This window comes from Babylonia areolata, chromosome 29, assembly GCF_041734735.1.
Source record: "Babylonia areolata isolate BAREFJ2019XMU chromosome 29, ASM4173473v1, whole genome shotgun sequence".
Lineage (NCBI taxonomy): Eukaryota > Metazoa > Mollusca > Gastropoda > Neogastropoda > Buccinidae > Babylonia > Babylonia areolata.
In genome coordinates this window covers 7,963,054-7,986,990 of record NC_134904.1, presented here as the reverse complement: position 1 = coordinate 7,986,990, position 23,937 = coordinate 7,963,054, and the positions used below count along the sequence as shown (strand labels likewise).

At 44.2% G+C, this 23,937-nt stretch overlaps 2 protein-coding genes across 3 annotated transcripts in view; one reads left to right on the top strand and one right to left on the bottom strand.

Annotated features, from left to right (window-relative positions):
- Window positions 1–1,880, bottom strand: part of LOC143274810 (ATP-dependent RNA helicase DDX55-like) — a 43,362-nt gene extending 41,482 nt beyond the window's left edge. Inside the window, exon 1 of the mRNA XM_076578741.1 lies at window positions 1,813–1,880. The gene's annotated coding sequence lies outside the window, so the exon portion shown is untranslated. The remainder of the gene's footprint in view (window positions 1–1,812) is intronic.
- A 401-nt stretch (window positions 1,881–2,281) lies between these two features.
- LOC143274974 (gametogenetin-binding protein 2-like) overlaps window positions 2,282–23,937 on the top strand; it is a 29,447-nt gene continuing 7,791 nt past the window's right edge. Inside the window, exons 1-10 of one of the 2 annotated variants that reach the window (XM_076579000.1) lie at window positions 2,282–2,515; window positions 8,986–9,030; window positions 9,741–9,925; window positions 10,507–10,647; window positions 11,096–11,194; window positions 14,583–14,693; window positions 15,916–16,125; window positions 17,493–17,670; window positions 18,834–19,019; window positions 22,969–23,314. In XM_076579000.1, coding sequence (XP_076435115.1) covers window positions 2,435–2,515; window positions 8,986–9,030; window positions 9,741–9,925; window positions 10,507–10,647; window positions 11,096–11,194; window positions 14,583–14,693; window positions 15,916–16,125; window positions 17,493–17,670; window positions 18,834–19,019; window positions 22,969–23,314 — 1,582 coding nt within the window. In that variant the 5' untranslated portion in view covers window positions 2,282–2,434. The remainder of the gene's footprint in view (window positions 2,516–8,985; window positions 9,031–9,740; window positions 9,926–10,506; window positions 10,648–11,095; window positions 11,195–14,582; window positions 14,694–15,915; window positions 16,126–17,492; window positions 17,671–18,833; window positions 19,020–22,968; window positions 23,315–23,937) is intronic. The other variant, XM_076579001.1, reaches the window with a different exon arrangement.

Here is a 23,937-nt window from a genome sequence, read left to right as displayed (position 1 = left end):
GTTCCAAATGTTTATCAAATGTAATGCATGTTATTCCACCACCGATCCAATGAAAAGACACAGTACTGTAGTATAGTATAGTATAGTATAGTATAGTATTTCAGCTTAAAACTTAGGCCCCAAGGCCTTTTGCTGATCTTTCGATCAGAGCTAAGTTACCTAACTGTGGAGCTAATTCTAGTATCTTTTGACCATATCTAAGCTTCAGCCGAGTCTGTAACTGAGTGGTGGGTGGCAGCGGGCACAACTTGGGTGGTTCAGAGTGGATGGCGAAGGTCTCTGCTGAACATGTGGTCTCTGAAGACAGAGTCCATCATATTTTTTAAGCTGTTGAGTGTTTCTGCGTTTACCACATTGTCATCCAAGTTGTTCCATGTGTCCACTGCTCTGATCGTGAAAAAGTTTTGTCAGAGACTCGTGCTGCAGAACTGTTTCTTAAGTTTGTAACTGTGACCTCTGGTGGGTCCATTCGGGTTTAGTACGAAAGGAGAGGCGCACTTGTACAGTCCATGGGTATACTTGTATATATCTCAATTAAATCGCCTCTTATTCTTCTATAGCTCATGCTGAGGATACCAGTAATTTTCAACCTCTTCTCATAGTCCACGTTGTGTAGTCCAGGAATACACTTTGTAGCCCTACGTAGTACATTTTCAATTTGGTTCTTGTCTTTTTCATAATATGGCCCCCAAGCACAGTTCGCGAACTCAAGGTGTGGTCTTACTAATACGATGAATAAGGATCTCATTGAGTCCCTGTCCAAGTGAACATATGATCTGCATATGAGGCCAGGTATTCTGTTGGCTTTGTTGACTTGCGTTTCCGTGTGTTTCGTGAATTGTAGTTGGCTGTTGATTTGGACTCCAAGGTCTCTCTTTACTTCAGATGAGCTTAATTTTACACGTTCTTGCTTTCCACGTAGTCTCATGCTGTATTCATGCCTTTTGTTTTTGTTTCCCAAGTGTAGCACACTACATTTTCCCGTGTTGAAATTCATCTGCCATTTATCGGCCCAGTCTACAAGATGATCCAAGTCTATCTGTAAATCCTCCTGTTCTTCTGCTGGTCCATAGAGCTTTGTGTCATCCGCATACATGCTACAACATTTGTTGACTTCATTTGGTAGGTCACTGATAAAAAATACAAAGAGAAAGGGCCCTTATTCACTGCCCTGAGGTACGCCGCTGGTCACATCTTTCCAGTCTGATAAAGAACCGTTGACTTTTATCCTCTGTTTTCTGTCTAGTAGGAAACTCTTGATCCAGTTTAACACATTGCCACAGATATCATAGCCCTCTAGCTTCTTTATTAAACGTTGATGTGGTAAAGAGTCAAAAGCTTTAGAGAAATCCTGGCAGATGGCATCCACAGGTGTTCCCTTGTCCAAGCTCTCTGTCCATTGTTCTAGTACTTCCACCAGATTCGTTACACACGAGAGGTTAGACACAAAGCCCTGTTGACAGGTTGATACATCATTATTGCTTTCCAAGTGTTGAAATAACTCATCTCTCACTATTTTTTTCTAGAATTTTACATGGAATACTAGTTAAGCTAACTGGTTTGTAATTATTATGTTTACTTTTGTTTCCTTTTTTTCAATAAAGGGCTGACGTTGGCTTGTTTCCACTGCTCAGCCAGAACTCTTCGTTGAGAGATACTATAAAGAAGTACAAGTTAGTGACAAAAGCGGTACAAAGAAATGACTAGAACTGAATGATTTATGCTTCTCTTGACAGTTTACGATCTTATGGCGTTCGCTTTAAGATCCAGGTGTTCATTTGCAGTTGTTAAACGCGTTTTTAGTGGACAAACCTGCTTTTCACTTCGCTCCACGTGCAAGTAGAAGTATATACCGGAAGTAAACAATCACAGACCACAGGTCAACTTGGACAAGGCCGGAAATGCGCACATACATCAATAATATTAATTCGCGTTGCCTTAGTGTGCGAGATTACACACGAAAATGAAACATATATTTATTTCGATAGAACCTTATGTTACAGACTATAACCGACCAAAGTCCCTATTTTCCATTACAATATTTTACTGACTTTCTCGTGAAAAAAAACGTCCTGTCAGCAGTGTTGACCTGTGACACACAGTTACAATTTTATGCGACAAATCAATATCTGAATAAATAGCACGAATATAAATGATACACTTTAATGCTCAGTGTTATATATTCTAACATAATGTTGGCTGGTTATCCAAAATATACTGATGATTATTGGGGACTATATTTTCAAAGCGGGTAAGAAATTCCTTGTGGCGATGTGGCAAGGCCAATATGGTTGACTGTATCAACTGGCTGTGAAAGTGTCCCAATGTCAGATTGAAGTTTTTATGCAGTGTTCCAGTAAACATTGTCCGTTAATTGCTTTTTAGGAATTATTTTTTAAGTGTATGAGGTAAAGGCAGTCAGTGGTTTGCTATTATGGCACGACTTATAAGTCTTTGCAAAAGGGAAACCACTTTCTCAAGACGTCAAATGCCTCTGGAGGAAAGTGATATCAAGGTAAGATTTTTCTTGGCACTTGTGTTCGATATTATTTTATCTAAAAAGAAAACAATAATTGCTGTAACGTATGTCTATTTACCGCTATATACATCTTTGCAATTAGAAGAAAGCTACAATCACACACAAAATATATGACGTTTCTTACTCTTCGTTGAAGAATACCCCCAGTTCCAGCACTGAGTTTGAGCCGAATAAACATAAATATTGATAAACGTGCAACTCTCACTATCAACCAAAATACAGATTCAGATATCCATATTTTTGTTACAGACCTTGTCGTGTATTATCATGAGGAGGAGACGTTTCAGTTAACAATTGGGACCAGCCGACTGTTTTTGAATAACATACGACGAGACATGTTAAAAATTTCAGAGCAGTCACTTAGCACCAACAAACTTTACAAGTTACACTGGTTGCACAATAATGAGCTCAAATATCCGTACAAAAATACTTCCTGCAGATGGAAAATGATTACCACAATTAAGGAGCATTGGCAATGTCATTCTGTTCACCATTCTTTTGCTGATGATACTCAGCTACAAAAGTCTGCAGAACCTAACCAACTAGACAGTCAGAAAAACTTTATTCAGTCAGTTGACTCAGTGCAAGATAGCATTCTTGATGTTAAATCATGGATGATATTCAACAAACTAGAGTTAAATGGCAGCAAAACTGAAGCTATGATTATTTCCTCCTTATGAATGTCTCTTTCCCTGCCTATATTGTGGTTTGTGATGTCACAGTTCAATTTTCAAAATCAGCAAGGAACCTCAGACTCAGAGCCATTCTTGACTCAAACCTCAATATGCATGCTCAGGTAGTCCATCTGATATACACAGTCAGTTGTGAACCTTATCGGATTTACTCTTATCGGTCAGTACCTTTCTGTTCAAACTACAAAAACTTTTTTCTGCTTTTGTTCTGTCACAAATTGAAAAATGTATTTCTCCTATCACAGGCTGTCCACATTGTTATTTTGTTTTCAGGGAATTTTTTTTTTAATTCAAAACAGTGCTGCCTGTCTGATTGTCAAGAGTCTCATGTAGTGATCTCATAAATTTCTCCCCACCCCCTTATTCTACATTGGCTCCCCATTGAAGCAAGAAATGATATAAAGTTGCATGTCTCTGCTAAAGTGCTATTCTGCTTTCCACTCCACAAGACATATATATCTTTCTAACCTTATCAGTGCATACACTGTATTCAGCCATACAACTTACATGGTAAAGAGAAATGGTAAGAGCACTGTACCTTCTTGTGCACCAAAAAACAGTGGACATAAAATAATTTGACAAATACCTTACAAAGAGAAGTTGGTGTGTCGAACAACGTGTGAGATTGTCAGTAACCTAGAAAACTCCCAAGTTGTTCACTCACACCCAGTGGGTGATATATATTGCTTAATAATAAATTGTGAACAAAATTTTTGTTGTTGTGGTTTGTTAATGCATACTCTTCTCATCTGATTAAGTCTTGACATAATTACTTTTCTGACACAGGATCCCGATGGTGAAAATGGGATGCGGTGATAATGGGTAGCACTAGCAGTGTAATATTTAGAAACGAGTTACCTCATCTTGCTCAGTAAGACTGCTTATACAAGTTATACTTGAAGACCTGTTGCATCAAAAAAATCCAAACAGTAATGTTCAAAATAGAAAATCACCCCTTTGATTACTTTGAATGCAGACATGTGCTGTCTGATGAGTTTTTAATTTTATAATAAAAAGATGTAGTTTATCAGTTCATGTGACAAAGTGTACAATAAAAAAAAAAATTTTAATTCAAAAAAGGTTGCACCCAAGATACAGAGTTTAGTTCAAACAGCCATGTTATAGTCACACAAATTCTGAAAACAAACAATGAACTGATTGCGATTTTTAAAATAAACTTTGAAGTTTTTCACATTTAGAAGCGCTTCAGATGAAGTCAAGTGATATATCAGATATAGAAATTAGAATTTTCTTCTGTTCTGCTTTATGCAGATATTGAGATAACAAAAAAAAAAATTTTCTTTTTTACTTCTTGTTTTTTCTTTGGAATAAACTGGTTTTGCCAAAGTTTGTTTTCCACAATTTCTTTAAAAGCTTTATTGGGCAGTTTCAGTGGTTCTTTTTTTGTTCCCCCCCACCCCCATGCCCTCCCTGTCATTTTATTGGCAGACATGTGAGGAACAGAAAAAAGATGGAAACAAAAGACCATTCCAGTTTCGTTCCTCTGGTCATGGAGCTTTTGTTTGTTCATTTGAGGACTGATCGGTGTAGTTTGTTACGATTTTGTGTGCACATGTGTGTGTTTTCCAATCTGTACACATAACTGCATATGTCTGATGTTGCCTCCCCCCTCCCCACCCCTTTTTTTAAAGTTAATTTTATTTTGGTTTTTTAATTGGTGGTGGGTTTGGGCATGTGGGGTTGTCTTGCTTTTTCTCTCTCTTCTTCGTTGTTTTATTTTGTAAAAGTTTATTACAGTTTGTTTTGTTGTTAGTGTAAAGTTTGTTTTGTTGTTAGTGTATTCTTACTGTATACATTTTTGTTTGCAATGAGGATAAAGCTAATCAGTTTTCTGATGATTGAATCAAGATACAAAATAATCTGTGTTTTTTATTATGATTCTTCAGATGAGTAGGGCAACTTTCATCAAGTGATATGAATTTTACTATTCCCATTTTAAAAGAAAATGAATACTAAGAATAGCAGTACTTTGAATAGTTGACAGTACTTTGACATAGGAGGAGTGAACCATTGTGAAAATGGAAATGCCTGTAGTGTTAATGAAAAAAAATTGTATCATACAAGGTGTGGAAGTTAGTTTAGGTATTTTGAGTTCCATGTTACATATCATAACATCATATGTTATGAGGTTTTATATAATCATTAACTCTTTCCGGATGAAGGAATGCTCACGCATTCCTACACAAAACGTATTCGGATTTGGACGAAGGAATGGAATAGCATTCTCCGAAAGTAAAATTCCATCATGCGCTGTACACGTGATTTTGTGATTAGCCAAGCAGAGTGCGCTATTCTGGGTCACTCCACAATCGAACAGTATGATTGGTCAGAGTGGGATGTGTGGCCCGTCTCGCACACACGCTGACAAAGTCACTGACCGGTCGTCTGCTCGCGTGCCAGCCTGTTAGCAAAGTGGGCTCTTCTCAGAATGTTGTGAAGCGAACAAGGCAGTGATGGCAACGTTTTAGGGTTGCCAAAGTACTTGAAATGCTACAAACTGAAGGTTCGGACATTGAAGAGGTGGATGATAACGAAGAAGAAAGCGAATTTAATGCAGAAAGCGAGCATGGGTATGCTGATTCGGGGTGAAAAATTGGCATTATTTTCTACATATGGCAAAACTGTAAAAATAAGATGAGAATTTTTATTTTTATATATATATATATATATATATATATGTAATAGCTCAACACGTAATAAACCAGTTCTGGAAGTTTCATTTTCTTACACAGTATTTTGTATTTTTTGTAATTTTTTTCCAAACCCTTACAAATGGGCCGTCTGTGGGGAAAAGCAAGGGAGAAAACTTGTCCCAAGTGACAATTAATGACATCCATAATTTAGTATAGACTTTGTTTGATTATAGAATTTGTTTAATTTGATTGCATGGGCTATTGATGGCATGATAGTTTCATTATTAGCATCATGATCGACATCATTCAGTCATCTATGTTCAGAAAATTAGTTTGGGTAACTGGGATTTCACATTACACATGTTACAAGGTTTTATATAATTATAATCATTAATGAAATTTAAAATACATGATATATAATTATATTGTAGACTTTAATTTTATTGCATGGGCTAATAATTGCTTGATACTAATGCTAGTAATATGATAGACCCAGTGATTAATCATTGTTTAAAGGGTATTTTGGATTTCATGTTACATATGTTACATAGTTTTATATAATCATTAAGCCTGTAGCTTGTGTAAGACGTCAGCTGACTTCTTGCAAAAAGTATTGCTATAGTGCCTTTTTTATGTCCACTGATGTCTTGCATGAATTTCAGTTTTTCCTTCATAGGAGTTTGGTACAATGAACAGATTGAATGAATAGTTTTATGTGTCTAGATTCTTGATACTATTTATCATTTTATGTGAGCATTTGTCAGGTGGAAGACCTATTTTTTCCCAATAATGATTTGCTAACTGGACCACTTGGAGCGCGTGTGTAAAGAGGGTTTGCCTCACAGGCCAAAAACTAAATGCATTAGTAACACAACAGTGACGAAACTGACAGCAAAATCCAACTCTTTCTTCAGTCCATCTATCCAGTCAGATATCATTTCTGAGCGTGTGACCATGACTGATGGTGACGGTGTGGTTTTTCGCGTAACTGACTATATATTTGAGAAGAGAGGGGAGGAGAGATTGAAGATACTTTGAAAGCCTTCATGGATGACATAACAGTCCTTTCAACAAAAGAGGATGACACCCGTGAAATATTGAAGCGGCTGGACGAGCTAGTTGCCTCAGCCAGGATGAACTTCAAACCCAAGAAATCATGGGGCCTCTCACTGGGTAAAGGAAAGGTAGCTGAAACGGTCACATTTACTGTAGCTACCCAAGCCATTCCAACAGTGTCAGATGAACCAGTCAAGAGCCTTGAAAGATGGTATGATGAGTCCCTGAAAGATACAAGAGGAAAGGAAACCAAGCAGACAACAGAAGAAGGCCTGCATATCATAGACCAATGTGGCCTTCCTGGCAAATACAGAATGTGGTGCCTACAGTCTAAGCTGATACCAAAGCTCCTGTGGCCTCTCCTGATATATATCAGCTGTAGCACAGTTGAGTTGATTGAGGCAAAGATCAACAAGTACACACGCAAATGGCTTGGTGTCCCACCTGGTCTCACTGAAATGGCACTCTACTGTCACCAAGCAAAGCTGAGGCTACCTCTGAAATCCCTTGTTGAAGAATACAAGGTAGGGAAGGCAAGACTTCTCGACTGCTCGAAGACTCAGGAGACAGTGTTGTGAGATCCAACCAACCCAAACTGAAGACTGGCAGAAAATGGAAAGTCAGGGAGGCAGTCATTGCAGCAAAAGAAAGTCTTAAGACAAAGGAAATAATAAGACACACCCAAACCAACAAACAGGGCCTGGGAATGACAAAGATGGAAAGGTGGTCCAAGGCAAAGGGGAAAGCAAAAAGAGACATGATCATAACGGAGATCAAGAAGGAAGAGGATAAGAGTCAAGAAGGCAATCCATCAAGGCCAGCAGGGGCAGTGGACAATATGGGAAAATGCACTTCAAAGGAGCCTCAGCTGGAGCGACATGTGGAACATGGCCCCTTTAAGGATCAGCTTCATCCTGAGATCTGTGTACGACCTTCCCTCAAATACAAACTTGGTGAAATGGGGAAAAACAGATGACCCTGCGTGCCCTCTCTGCCATGGCAGACAAACAGTGGAACATGTCCTCAACTCATGCAAAGTGGCATTGAGCCAAGGATGGTACACATGGAGGCACAACCAAGTGCTAAAAGAAATCGCACACGTGGTGAGCACTGTCCAAGGAGCACCAACCCCACCAGAAGTTTCAGTAGAGTTCTGCTCCGCAGAAGGCAGTAATATCTGGCCAGGGACAGCATCCAAAGTTTCCAGTGTATGGAAACGTGGGTTGCTTGATGGTGCCAAAGATTAGGAATGCACAGCTGACCTACCTGAGGCGAAGAAGCACCTGGAAACCATCAGCAAGACCTGACATAGTACTCCACTCCAAGGCAACAAAACAAGCGATTCTGATTTAGCTTACCATACGATACGAAAGCAGAATGGAGGAAGCCCACATCTACAAGACTGAGAAGTATGCTTGTCTAGCCAGCAGCCTGAGAGAATCTGGCTTTCAAGCCAAAGTCCTTGCCATAGAGATTGGTGCAAGAGGGTTTGTGAGCGCATCTGCCTATAGCCTCATGAAACAGCTGTCGATTTCTGGCAGCTAGAGAACATGGGCTCTCAAGGCGATGGCAGAAATAGCAGAAAAGAGTTCCAGTTGGATCTGGTCATGGAGGAATGAAAGTAAACTTCATAAGGATTAAATTTCCCTACTCAAATTAGGCGTACGATAGCTCAGTGGTTAAACCATCTTCCAGAAAAGGTGACTCAGTCCTGAAGTGGCGACCACCCTGGAGGCGCAGGTTCGAACCTGTTGAGGACTAGGGGGGAAAAAAGGCAGCAATACAAGGGCATCCAGGAGTCATGACCTGGGTGCAGCCCGGCACCCTTAGAGTGTAAGGAGTTAAGGGCCGAAACACTGAGGGGGGCTTCTCTGAAGACCTTGTACTGTCCAGCTCTCCCTAGAGTTTCTTATCACAGTAAATGATAGGATTCAAACATTTTGATTTGGGGGTTCATGTCACATAACCTCGCCCCAGTTCTGCAGACTGACCCATATTTTGTATGTCATTGCTGCTGCTTTCCTTCCTACTTCTACTGTTCTAGGTCTGCTGCGATGAAGTGGAATGTTTGGATGAAGAGCAACACAGAGTATGTGTGTGTTTTTGTTTGGTTTGGTTTGGTTTTGGGGGTGTGTGGTTTTTTTTTTTTTTTTGGTTTTTTTATAACTTTTTAAAATAATATTTGAAGAACATATATCTTTTTCAGTTACATTGTATTTTATTTTTTGTATTATTTGTTTATCAATTGATCATCTGTTCATTCATTTGATCACCCATTTATCTTTTACCTGTAAGTGTAACCTATATAACTTTATAAGTTATATTGTGTATAGATGGTACAGTTCAGTAACTGTTACTTCGAGAGCACCTTTAACCTTTATTTTTATTTGAATGTTTTACTGTGTACACATGGTGGTTCAGTTACTGCAGGGAGTGTGAGGCACCTTTAACCATAATGTTATATGTATACACTGTGTACAGACAGTGGCATAGTTCAGTAACTGTGGGGACTGCGAGGGCACCTTTATCCATAACAATTAACATTGTTATATATACACTGTATACAGATGGTGGTATAGTTCAGTAACTGTGGGGACTGCGAGGGCACCTTTATCCATAACAATTAACATTGTTATATATACACTGTATACAGATGGTGGTATAGTTCAGTAACTGTGGGGACTGCGAGGGCACCTTTATCCATGACATTGTTATGTATACACTGTATACAGATGGTGATTTAGTTGAGTAACAGTGGGGAATGTGAGGCACCTTTAACCATACACACACTGTGTACAGATGGTGGTCCAGTTTAGTAACTGCGGTGACTGCGAGGGCCAGGTGAAGCAGAAGGAGCTGGACAAGTTCATCAGCAAGTGTCACGTGCTGGACAAGGACGACCTGGTAGTGTCCCTCATGGTCACTAAGAAGGAGGTCTTCTCCCACCTGGCACAATCCCTCCCCTGTGTGGGCTGTAGGCGCAGGTACATTGCTTTACATCATCGCTTGTCCAGCAGCCTATTCCTACCCCCCCTCCACCTGGTTTGTATCCCCTGGCTGAAATCTGCCTCGCCCAGAGTAACTCTGGGGTCTGTAGACAAGATTGGGGGTCACTAGCCTGGAGTGACCCTGGTGATAAACTTTAATTAGTCAGGATTGTCAGCAGTGTCTCTCTATGGCTAACAGTATCACAGGCTGAATTGCAGCATGTCAGAAACCTGTATGACAAAGAGTTCATGACAGTATCAGCATTTCTCATGTAGTCTGCAGGTGAAAAAATGTATTGTGTTTATTCAAAGTTTTACTCTTTGTCTTTAGTACAGGATTTCTTGTTGCAGTGTGATCTGCATTTTTTATGTGCCCCATACCCCTTATCACCTCCCCATTTTGTTTCTAAATGTTGACTTTACATTCCATAATTTATGTCAGATAATTGAGTACCATAGATGATTATGGAAGGTATTGTGGATTCTGTCTCATCGCTATTTCTTGTTTGTTTGCTGTGTACAGTTGAGGATACATGTGCCAGATGGCAGTCACTCAAAGCATTGGTTTGTTCTTGCAGTGTGGAGAGTCTGTTCCTGAGTTTAGAACGCAGTGGGCACCCCACATTGGAGCCACTGGTGGTGACACAGCACTCTGAGCTGTCCATCTCTGCAGATGTGTGTGACCCGCGATCTCTCTACTGTCTCTTCTACATTCACGGGTAAGCATGAACCAGGAAGTTGACATCATCTTGCTTGTATTTTCCTCCCTATATTTCATGGTAAATAACTAGAAGAATTGAGATCGTCCATTGTCAACAGATTGGACGTGTGTGTAACATGCCACATACGTACAGTATGCTTCTCTCTTTCTCACAAACCATCAGCACTGACACACCTCCGTTCACACATCCACATCTGCTCCATTTCAACCATAACAGGCAAAAGACCACTGCAATGATAATTTTAAAGTGTTGAATTAGATATGAGTGTGTTCAGGAGATGAGGGTTATGTTGTGTACAGGACAGTGATATGAATGTGTTCACAAAGTGAGGATGTATGCAGGACAGAGATGTATATGAGTGTGTTCACAAAGTGAGGGTATGTGCAGGACAGAGATATGACTTTTATGAGTGTGTTCACAAAGTGAGGGTGTATGCTGTGTGCAGGCCAAGGCACCGAGCAGTGCTAGACACCATCACCAAAGGGAGGAGCAAAAAGAGGTGTAATTTGCATTCCTTGGACACCCACAAAGTCAAAATGCCCAGGTAAAGTCAGCTTTGAAATACACCTTGCCATAAAGTAAGCCTTGGGAATTACATGTAGGACATAGGTGTGACAGTCACTGTTAGTGGTCTTTTCAGCTGTTGGACAGAAGTGTGATAATCATTGTTGATGGTGTTTTGTTGGACAGAGGTGTGACAGTTAATCACTGTTGATGGTGTTTTGTTGGACAGAGGTGTGACAATCACTGTGGATGGTGTTTTGTTGGACAGAGGTGTGACAATCACTGTTGATGGTGTTTTGTTGGACAGAGGTGTGACAATCACTGTTGATGGTGTTTTGTTGGACAGAGGTGTGACAATCACTGTTGATGGTGTTTTGTTGGACAGAGGTGTGACAATCACTGTTGATGATGTTTTGTTGGACAGAGGTGTGACAATCACTGTTGATGGTGTTTTGTTGGACAGAGGTGTGACAATCACTGTAGATGGTGTTTTGTTGGACAGAGGTGTGACAATCACTGTTGATGGTGTTTTGTTGGACAGAGGTGTGACAATCACTGTTGATGGTGTTTTGTTGGACAGAGGTGTGACAATCACTGTGGATGGTGTTTTGTTGGACAGAGGTGTGACAGTCACTGTTGATGGTGTTTTGTTGGACAGAGGTGTGACAGTTAATCACTGTTGATGGTGTTTTGTTGGACAGAGGTGTGACAATCACTGTTGATGGTGTTTTGTTGGACAGAGGTGTGACAGTCACTGTTGATGGTGTTTTGTTGGACAGAGGTGTGACAGTTACTGTTGATGTTTTGTTGGACAGAGGTGTGACAATCACTGTTGATGGTGTTTTCAGCATTGGACAGAGGTGTGACAATCACTGTGGATGGTGTTTTGTTGGACAGAGGTGTGACAGTCACTGTTGATGGTGTTTTGTTGGACAGAGGTGTGACAGTTACTGTTGATGTTTTGTTGGACAGAGGTGTGACAGTCACTGTTGATGGTGTTTTGTTGGACAGAGGTGTGACAATCACTGTTGATGTTGTTTTCAGCTGTTGGACAGAGGTGTGACAATCACTGTTGATGTTTTGTTGGACAGAGGTGTGACAATCACTGTTGATGGTGTTATGTTGGACAGAGGTGTGACAATCACTGTTGATGGTGTTTTGTTGGACAGAGATGTGACAATCATTGTTGATGGTGTTTTCAGCTGTTGGACAGAGGTGTGACAGTCACTGTTGATGGTGTTTTGTTGGACAGAGGTGTGACAATCACTGTTGATGGTGTTTTGTTGGACAGAGGTGTGACAATCACTGTTGATGGTGTTTTGTTGGACAGAGGTGTGACAATCACTGTTGATGGTGTTTTGTTGGACAGAGGTGTGACAGTCACTGTTGATGGTGTTTTGTTGGACAGAGGTGTGACAATCACTGTTGATGGTGTTTTGTTGGACAGAGGTGTGACAATCACTGTTGATGGTGTTTTGTTGGACAGAGGTGTGACAATCACTGTTGATGGTGTTTTGTTGGACAGAGGTGTGACAATCACTGTTGATGATGTTTTGTTGGACAGAGGTGTGACAATCACTGTTGATGGTGTTTTGTTGGACAGAGGTGTGACAATCACTGTTGATGGTGTTTTCAGCTGTTGGACAGAGGTGTGACAATCACTGTTGATGGTGTTTTGTTGGACAGAGGTGTAACAATCACTGTTGATGGTGTTTTCAGCTGTTGGACAGAGGTGTGACAATCACTGTTGATGGTGTTTTCAGCTGTTGGACCGAGTTGTGACAGTCACTGTTGATGGTGTTTTGTTGGACAAAGGTGTAACAATCACTGTTGATGGTGTTTTGTTGGACAGAGGTGTGACAATCACTGTTGATGGTGTTTTGTTGGACAGAGGTGTGACTGTCACTGTTGATGGTGTTTTGTTGGACAGTGGTGTGACTGTCACTATTGATGGTGTTTTGTTGGACAGAGGTGTGACAATCACTGTTGATGGTGTTTTGTTGGACAGAGGTGTGACAATCACTTTTGATGGTGTTTTGTTGGACAGAGGTGTAACAGTCACTGTTGATGGTGTTTTGTTGGACAGAGGTGTAACAGTCACTGTTGATGGTGTTTTGTTGGACAGAGGTGTAACAGTCACTGTTGATGGTGTTTTCAGCTGTTGGACAGAGGTGTGACAATCACTGTAGATGGTGTTTTCAGCTGTTGGACCGAGTTGTGACAGTCACTGTTGATGGTGTTTTGTTGGACTAAGGTGTAACAATCACTGTTGATGGTGTTTTGTTGGACAGAGGTGTGACAATCACTGTTGATGGTGTTTTGTTGGACAGAGGTGTGACTATCACTGTTGATGGTGTTTTCAGCTGTTGGACAGAGGTGTGACAATCACTGTTGATGGTGTTTTCAGCTGTTGGACAGAGGTGTAACAATCACTGCTGATGGTGTTTTCAGCGTTGGACAGAGGTGTGACAATCACTGTTGATGGTGTTTTGTTGGACAGAGCTGTAACAATCACTGTTGATGGTGTTTTCAGCGTTGGACAGAGGTGTAATAATCACTGTTGATGGTGTTTTCAGCTGTTGGACAGAGGTGTGACAATCACTGTTGATGGTGTTTTCAGCTGTTGGACAGAGGTGTGACAATCACTGTTGATGGTGTTTTGTTGGACAGAGGTGTGACTATCACTGTTGATGGTGTTTTCAGCTGTTGGACAGAGGTGTAATAATCACTGTTGATGGTGTTTTCAGCATTGGACAGAGGTGTGACAATCACTGTTGATGGTGTTTTCAGCGTTGGACAGAGGTGTAATAATCACTGCTGATGGTGTTTTCAGCGTTGGACAGAGGTGTGACAATCACTGTTGATGGTGTTTTGTTGGACAGAGCTGTAACAATCACTGTTGATGGTGTTTTCAGCGTTGGACAGAGGTGTAATAATCACTGTTGATGGTGTTTTCAGCTGTTGGACAGAGGTGTGACAATCACTGTTGATGGTGTTTTCAGCTGTTGGACAGAGGTGTGACAATCACTGTTGATGGTGTTTTGTTGGACAGAGGTGTGACTATCACTGTTGATGGTGTTTTCAGCTGTTGGACAGAGGTGTAATAATCACTGTTGATGGTGTTTTCAGCATTGGACAGAGGTGTGACAATCACTGTTGATGGTGTTTTCAGCGTTGGACAGAGGTGTAATAATCACTGCTGATGGTGTTTTCAGCGTTGGACAGAGGTGTGACAATCACTGTTGATGGTGTTTTGTTGGACAGAGCTGTAACAATCACTGTTGATGGTGTTTTCAGCGTTGGACAGAGGTGTAATAATCACTGTTGATGGTGTTTTCAGCTGTTGGACAGAGGTGTAATAATCACTGTTGATGGTGTTTTCAGCTGTTGGACAGAGGTGTAATAATCACTGTTGATGGTGTTTTCAGCTGTTGGACAGAGGTGTGGCAGACAATGAATCCAGAGTGTCAAGGTGCTGTGCTGATCGTCAGCTGCACCAAGTTTGAGGAAACTCTTTCCTCCTACCTCACCAAACACAGGCAAGTAACAGCTTTGAGGATACTGCCTCAGGCACGTAATGTCTTTTCAAGGACACACTTAGGCAAGTACCACAGTTCTGAGGACACTACCTTAGGCAATTAACAGATCTCTGAGGACTCTTCCTCAGCCAAGTAGCACAGTTCTGAGGACACTACCTGACTAAACACATGCAAATAACAGAGCAGTGGGTGTCGAGAAAGTTGCAGCTCTAAAGTTATGTTTGCTCTGTGTGTGACAGGTCCAAAGTGATGTGTGTGACAGGTCCATAGTTATGTGTGAGACAGGTCCACAGTGCTGTGTGTGACAGGTCCACAGTTATGTGTGACAGGTCCACAGTGCTGTGTGCTGTGTGTTTGACAGGTCCACAGTGATGTGTGTGACAGGTCCATAGTTATGTGTGTGACAGGTACACTGTGCTTTGTGCTGTGTGTGACACGTCCACAGTTATATGTGTAACAGGTCCATAGTGCTGTGTGTGATAGGTCCTGCTCCATTGTGATGTGTGTGACAGGTACACTGTGCTGTGTGTTACAGATCTATAGTGATGTGTGTGACAGGTCCACAGTGCTGTGTGCTGTGTGTGTGACAGGTCCACAGTTATGTGTGTGACAGGTCCACAGTGCTGTGTGTGTGACAGGTCCACAGTGCTGTGTGCTGTGTGTGTGACAGGTCCACAGTTATGTGTGTGACAGGTCCACAGTGACAGGTCCACAGTTATGTGTGTGACAGGTCCACAGTGCTGTGTGTGTGACAGGTCCACAGTGATGTGTGCTGTGTGTGAGTGATCCATAGTGATGTGAGTGACAGGTCCACAGGGATGTGTGTGACAGGTCCACAGTGCTGTGTGTGTGACAGGTCTACAGTGCTGTGTGCTCTGTGTGTGACAGGTCCACAGTGCTGTGTGCTCTGTGTGTGACAGGTCCACAGTGCTGTGTGTGTGACAGGTCCAGTGCTGTGTGTTTGACAGGTCTACAGTGCTGTATGCTGTGCGTGTGACAGGTCCACAGTGCTGTGTGTGTGTGACAGGTCTACAGTGCTGTGTGTGAGACAGGTCCACAGTGCTGTGTGTGTGACAGGTCCACAGTGCTGTGTGCTATGTGTTTGACAGGTCTATAGTGCTGTGTGTATGACAGGTCCAAAGTGATGTGTGCTCTGTGTTTGACAGGTCCAAAGTGATGTATGTGACAGGTCTAAAGTGATGTGTGTGTGTGTGTGTGACAGGTTTTGCACGGAGTGCCGGTCCAAGGTGATGCTGGCCTACAACATTCTGATTGGGGACCAGGATGGGCAGGCAGAGAAGGGATATTGTGTGCGCCTCTTTGAGAAGCTGCGCACTTGCAACAAGGAGGGCGACCGGCACATCCACATCAGTGAAGACTACACTTACATTGAAATGTTGATCAACATGGCAGAGCCAGAGCTGACGGGCACGTAAGTCAGTGGGCTGCGTGGTGGATGGAGAAGGGAACCTGAAGCCTTGTAAAGAAATATATGTATCGTTTTGAAAGTTAGAGAATAAATATGAGAGGTGCTATGGTAGAATCGGCATTGGACTTAACTCTGGTTTTTCCTTGCTCCCCCTTTTGTAAAATGGGTACTTCACTTCATTTGGGGTGTTGTATGTACAGGAACAGTGTGGTGTGTACAGGAAGCAGTGTGTGGTGTGTGTGTGTGTGTACATGAAGCAGTAGGGTGTGCACAGGAGCAGCATGGTGTGTACAGGAAGCAGTGTGTGGTGTGTGTGTGTGTGTGTACAGGAAGCAGTATGGTGTGTACAGGAGCAGCGTGGTGTGTACAGGAAGCAGTGTGTGGTGTGTGTGTGTACATGAAGCAATAGGGTGTGCACAGGAGCAGCATGGTGTGTACAGGAAGCAGTGTGTGGTGTGTGTGTGTACATGAAGCAATAGGGTGTGTACAGGAGCAGCATGGTGTGTACAGGAAGCAGTGTGTGTGTGTGTGTACATGAAGCAATAGGGTGTGCACAGGAGCAGCATGGTGTGTACAGGAAGCAGTGTGTGGTGTGTGTGTACAGGAAGCAGTATGGTGTGTACAGGAGCAGCATGGTGTGTACAGGAAGCAGTGTGTGGTGTGTGTGTACATGAAGCAGTAGGGTGTGCACAGGAGCAGTATGGTGTGTACAGGAAGCAGTGTGTGGTGTGTGTGTGTACAGGAAGCAGTATGGTGTGTACAGGAAGCAGTGTGTGGTGTGTGTGTACAGGAAGCAGTATGGTGCGTACAGGAGCAGCATGGTGTGTACAGGAAGCAGTGTGTGGTGTGTGTGTACAGGAAGCAGTATGGTGTGTACAGGAAGCAGTGTGGGGTGTGTGTGTACACGAAGCAGTATGGTGTGTACTGGAAGCAGCAGTGTGGTTTGTACAGGAAGCAGTGTATGGTGTGTACAGGAAGCAGTAGTGTGGTTTGTACAGGAAGCAGTGTGGTGTGTACAGGAAACAGTGTATGGTGTGTACAGGAAGCAGTGTGGTGTGTACAGGAAGCAGTATGGTGTGTACAGGAAGCAGCAGTGTGGTATGTACAGGAAGCTGTGTATGTGTACAGGAAGCAGTATGGTGTGTACAGAAAGCAGTGTGGTGTGTACAGGAAGCAGCAGTGTGGTTTGTACAGGAAGCAGTGTATGGTGTGTACATGAAGCAGTGTGGTTTGTACAGGAAGCAGCAGTGTGGTGTGTACAGGAAGCAGTGTGGTGTGTACAGGAAGCAGTGTAGGGTGTGTAAAGGAAGCAGCAGTTTGTACAGGAAGCAGCAGTGTGGTGCGTACAGGAGGCAGTATGGTGTGTGCAGGAACCGGCGTGACCGCCACGCTAAGACGCTGGACATTGCCCAGGAGGAGGTGCTGACGTGTCTGGGGCTCCACATCTACGAGCGCCTGCACAAGATCAGCCAGAAGCTGCGGCAGGAGGAGCAGACCTGGAACCTCCTCTTCTGTCTGGGGGTGGAGGCGCTGCAGAAAAACTTTGAGGTCAGCAAGGGGTGGAGCAAGTGGGCTGTAGAGGGGGGGTGGAGGAGGTGAGGAGGGGTTTAGGGGGGAGAAGGTGAGTGGGGGGTGCAGGAGGTGGGCTGTGGTTGGTGGGGGGGGGGGTGGAATAGGTGAATGGGGTGAAGTAGGAGGAGAATGGGGAGGTGGTTGCTGCAGGAGGTGAGGGGGGAGGTGGGCTGTGGTTTGGGGAGGGGGTGGAATAGGTGAGTGGGGTGGAGGAGGAGAATGGGGAGGTGGTTGCTGCAGGAGGTGAGGGGGGAGGTGGGCTGTGGTTGAAGGGTGGGGTGGAGTAGGTGAGTGGGGAGGAGGAGGAGAATGGGGAGGTGGGTGCTGCAGGAGGTGAGGGGGGAGGTGGGCTGTGGTTTGGGGGTGGGGGGGTGGAATAGGTGAGTGGGGTGAAGGAGGAGAATGGGGAGGTGGTTGCTGCAGGAGGTGAGGGGGGAGGTGGGCTGTGGTTGAAGGGGGGGGTGGAGTAGGTGAGTGGGGAGGAGGAGGAGAATGGGGAGGTGGGTGCTGCAGGAGGTGAGGGGGGAGGTGGGCTGTGGTTGGGGGGGGGTGGAATAGGTGAGTGGGGTGGAGGAGGAGAATGGGGAGGTGGGTGCTGTAGGAGGTGAGGGGGGAGGTGGGCTGTGGTTGGGGGGTGGGGGTGGAATAGGTGAGTGGGGTGGAGGAGGAGGAGAATGGGGAGGTGGATGCTGCAGGAGGTGAGAGGGGAGGTGGGCTGTGGTTGGAGGGTCGGGAGGGGGGAGTGGAATAGGTGAGTGGGGTGGAGGAGGAGGAGAATGGGGAGGTGGATGCTGCAGGAGGTGAGAGGGGAGGTGGGCTGAGGGGGTGGATGTTGATGAGGGTGAGTGTTGCAGTGTGATGAGGACGCTGAGTGTTGTAGTGTGATGAGGAGGCTGAGTGTTGTAGTGTGATGAGGAGGCTGAGTGTTGTAGTATGATGAGGGGGGTGAGGGTGTTGTGTGATAAGGAGGGTGAGTGTTGTATAGTGTGATGAGGAGGGTGAGGAAGTTGCAGTGTGAGGAGGGTGAGTGTTGCAGCGTGATGAGGAGGGTGAGTGTTGCAGCGTGATGAGGAGGGTGAGTGTTGCAGTGTGATGAGGGTGAGTGTTGCAGCGTGATGAGGAGGGTGAGGATGTTGCAGTGTGCGGTGGAGAGGAAGCAGGGGGTCAGCAACCTGGAGCGGATGTGTGAGGAGATGGAGGAGGAGGAGCGCATCAAGGAGCAGCGCAAGGAGCAGAAGCGGCTGAAGAAGAAGCGCAAGAAGGCCGCCAAGAGTGGTCGGGAGAACCAGGCCCAGCTTAGCCAATCGCAGGCCTCACACTGCCAGGTCAGTGATTTCCTTCCGTCCTTTCCTTCCTGTCCATCCATCCTTCCCTTTCACTGCCAGGTTTAAAGACATTGTGACTGTGGGTGTGTATGGTGACTGGGTGTGTGAGTGTCTGATAACATGGTGACTGGGTGTGAGTGTCTGATGACATGGTGACTGGGTGGGTGAGTGTGTGTCTGATGACATGGTGACTGGGTGTGTGAGTGTGTCTGATAACATGGTGACTGGGTGTGTGTGTGATGACATGGTGCTGGGTGTGTGAGTGTGTCTGATGACATGGTGACTGGGTGTGTGAGTGTGTCTGATAACATGGTGACTGTGTGTGTGTGTGTGTGATGACATGGTGACTGGGTGTGTGAGTGTGTGTCTGATGACATGGTGACTGGGTGTGTGTGTGTGTGACATGGTGACTGGGTGTGTGTGTGTCTGATGACATGGTGGGTGGGGGGGGGGTGTCTGATGACATGGTGACTGGGTGTGTGAGTGTGTGTCTGATGACATGCTGACTGGGTGTGTGAGTGTGTGTCTGATGACATGCTGACTGGGTGTGGGTGTGTGTGTGTGTGTGTGTCTGATGACATGGTGACTGGGTGGGGGTGTGTCTGATGACATGCTGACTCGGTGTGTGTGTGTGTGTCTGATGACATGCTGACTGGGTGGGTGTGGGGGTGTCTGATGACATGGTGACTGGGTGGGTGGGTGTCTGATGACATGGTGACCAGGTGTGTGTGTTGTGACTGGGTGTGTGTGTGTGTGTGTCTGATGACATGCTGACTGGGTGTGTGTGTTTGATGACATGGTGACTGGGTGTGTCTGCAGGGCTTGACATTAACTTTTTTTCCCACTTGCCCAGTCGGGCAAGTCACTGGAAAATTCACTTGCCCGGACAGAATTTGCACATGCCCAACTTTCAGAAACTTACATGTATCACCAAATGCTCACATGCGCACATGCGCATGCACGCGTACACACACACACACACACACACACATACAAAGTAGTCAAACCCTTTTCTTTAAGTGATGTTTGTTTTGTTGGGTTTTACCAAAGATAACTGTTGTTTTGAACAGCCAAAACAAGTTTTATCTCAATCTCACTTGACAAAAACTGCCTTTGGCATGCTTTTGCAGTTGCCTGTCCGCCACAGAAATTATTTCTTTTTTTTAACCTCCACTGCAAACAGCAACATGCAAAGTTAAAAAGAAAAACCAGCATTTGTACTGTGAGACAAACAATGTCAGGATTTGACAGATCTAAGTACGATTCTGTTAGATGGGGTCAACAGTTACTGTTTCTCACTTGCCTGGTAGGGCAGCTCTGTTGAAAATTCACTTGCCAGGACAGCCACACCAGGATGGGTTTCAGTTGTTCTCACCCGGCATCAGAGAGAGAGAGAGAAAGAGTGTGTGTGAGTGAAAGGGGATGGTGAAGGATCACAGTTCCAGAGAGGGAAGGTGGTACTGCTGTTCTTCTACATGGAGGTTGCTTAGCAACGGAGCTTTCCACAATGTCCTTTGATATGTGTGGATCCCCTCAGCAAAACTTGACTTTGACCCCTACCCTGCCTCCATTCTTTGTGTTATTCCCAGTCTAGTCTGACCATTTAAAAAAAGAAAAAGAAAAAAAAAGGGGGGGGGGGGAGGTGACGAGGTGGGAGGCAGGGGGTAAGGATAAGCAAGTCTGCGATATGGGAGGTGGTGTCTGAAGGAGGGGTCAAAGAGAAAGTCAGGGGGGGAGGGGGGTGAAGGAATGAGAAGGGGGGCTTGGGGGGGGGGGAGGGTAGGATTGTGGAGGTCATTTCTGTGTTGTCTTAGTTTAAGTTATGATTCTACAGAATGGCCGTTTCCTGTTTGATTTACCAACTTGACCTTAACACTGAGATGCAAGGGAGAGAGAGGGAAAGAGAGACTGAATGAGGCAGAAAGGCAAACAGATCACGGTCAAAGAATTGGATGGGAGGATGGTGAAGGGATAGCGCGCCAGTGATTTTGACAACCTTGCCAGTGGAGGGGTGAGGTCTACGAAGGTGGAGGAAGAGTGGGGGGGAGGAAGATGGGCACAGCCATCCATGTAGGTTGCCCTCTTGGACTGGCAACAGACAGGTCTGGCTGGCTATCATGTAACGCCGTTGGGCAGGTGCCAGCAGTGAACTTTTCACTTTCCTCTAAAGAACCCATCGCCACATGAGCAGTGTCAAAACTCCCCACTTTGTTGTTGTTGACCCAGAACTCCGGTTGGTCAAAACATTTTTTTCTTTCCTCATAAGTAGTACTGAAATCTATTTTTGCATACTGGTGTATTCTAAGTCAAAATGATGTACAAATTACTCCAAAATGGTACTGGTAAACAGGTCTGTCACAGAAACAAACTCTGTTGTTTTTTGTTTAAAGTAGAACGACATTAGAGTACGTTGCAACGTGATTTTTTTAGTTGTGATGGGCGGAAGATGAACTACGCAAGAAAAATTACCATTGGCTCTCCAAAAATAGCAACCAATGGCAAATAACCTTTTAGAGCTGCATGATAGCTCTCTTTTTCCGGTGACCACTTGTCACAGTCAGACTCAAAACATTGTCTGCTAGAGGAAGAGTGTCAGACGATCAGTGTCGGGAGCGTGATGGATATTTTTGAAAACAAAACATGCTAGTTTTGGTAAATATAACTTGCGATGTGAACGCCTGAAACACATTCACACATACAGTGACACACACAGGCACACACATACATGCACACACACTCTCTTTCTCTATCTGAGTACGTAACCCATTCTTGTGTGGCCATCCTGGCAAATGAATTTTCAAGTTTCCCTACAGGGCAAGTGAGGAACAGTAACTGTTGACCCCACCTAATAGAATCTTACTGTTTGTCCCACAGTACAAATGCTGGTTTTCCGGTTTTTTTTAACTCTGCATGTTGCTGTTTGCAGTGGAGGTTAAAAAAAAAAGACCATAGTCTTGAGTTGGCCCAGGATAGTCAGCTGGGCTTAACTGACATCAATAGTACTAATAGTGATATTGATAATGTGAAATCTGCAATAAATGAATGATACAATCGTATTGTGGAAATTATTGAATTGCAGTTTTGGATATTTCACTTGGTACACTGTTTTGAGGAGTTCACCATTTTTTGACATGAACACACCAAACACAAATTTAAGGTTAACAGGTCTGATGTCGTAACTATGAAGGGGTGTGTGTGTCATCACAGTGAAGTACTCTGCTGTGTGTCGTCACTGTGAAGTGGTGTGTCATCACAGTGAAGTGCTGTGCTGTGTTTGTCATCACAGTAAAGTGCTGTGTGTGTCATCACTGAAGTGCTGTGTGTGTCATCACTGTGAAGTGCTGTGTGTCATCACAGTGAAGTGCTGTGTGTCATCACTGTGAAGTGCTGTGTGTGTCATCACTGTGAAGTGCTGTGAGTCATCACAGTGAAGTGCTGTGTATGTCATCACTGTGAAGTGCTGTGTGTCATCACAGTGAAGTGCTGTGTGTGTCATCACTGTGAAGTGCTGTGTGTGTCATCACAGTGAAGTGCTGTGTGTGTCATCACTGTGAAGTGCTGTGTGTCATCACAGTGAAGTGCTGTGTGTGTCGTCACTGAAGTGCTGTGTGTGTCATCACTGTGAAGTGCTGTGTGTCATCACAGTGAAGTGCTGTGTGTGTCATCACTGTGAAGTGCTGTGTGTCATGGTGAAGTGCTGTGTGTGTCATCACTGTGAAGTGCTGTGTGTGTCATCACTGTGAAGTACTGTGTGTCATCACAGTGAAGTGCTGTGTGTCATCACAGTGAAGTGCTGTGTGTGTCATCACTGTGAAGTGCTGTGTGTGTCATCACTGTGAAGTGCTGTGTGTCATCACTGTGAAGTGCTGTGTGTGTCATCACTGTGAGTGCTGTGTGTGTCACCACTGTAGAGTGATGTGTGCGTCATGAAGTGTTGTGTGTTGTGCAGTGCTCCTCAGTGTCCATAGCCACCAAGCCTCTGCAGACGTCCCACCTGGCTCAGTGTGACAACCACAGTAGCCACTGTACCCCTTCCTCCAACAACAACCACCACCATCTTCTCCACTCAGACACCTGCAACCACCCCTTCCCCCAGCACCATCACCACCACCACCACCACCTCAGTCATTTCTGTGATGTGGAGGAGTCATCTCCCTGCACAATCTCCCTCTCCCCCAATCGCTGCTCCAACGACTGTGGCTACAGCAGTGAGGCGGAGGGCTGCGACAACTGTAACACCCCTAGTTCCAACGAGGGATCCGACATCTGCTCTGACGGCATGTGCCTGCATGAAGGTCAGCGTTTGCAACACATTCATCATTTCAATATTCATGTTTACAGCACATCATTTCACCATTTGTTTACAACACATTCATCATTTCACCATTCATGTTTACAACACATTCATCATTTCAATATTCATGTTTACAGCACATCATTTCAGCATACATGTTTACAACACATCATTTCGACATTCGTGTTTTCAACATACTCTTCATTTCAACGTTCACAAGATCACACACAAGATAACAAGATAATTTATTGTCCTTTAAAGGAGATGCTTTGTGTGGTGGCACACAGTTAAATCCTATATAGTACGAATATAGACATTCATAGCCATTCAGATGATTTGCATACGCTCAGAAGCACACAATCTCAGCTGCATTACATAACCGTTCACCCGCCATCAGTCTACATTTCACACTCGTTATAAGAAATTACTAAAAACATGTAAAACAATCTTCACTCTTGGCGGATAGTAGTTTGCACAGGACAGTAATGTCAGACCCCTACCGGAGTCTGCACTAGTTGGGTCACAATAAGTATGTTATTTAAACGTAATTTTAGATAGAAAATTTCCTTTATGAATGGTATGTATCAGCTGAGATGTGCACTGTTCGTCAGGTTGTAATTTGTG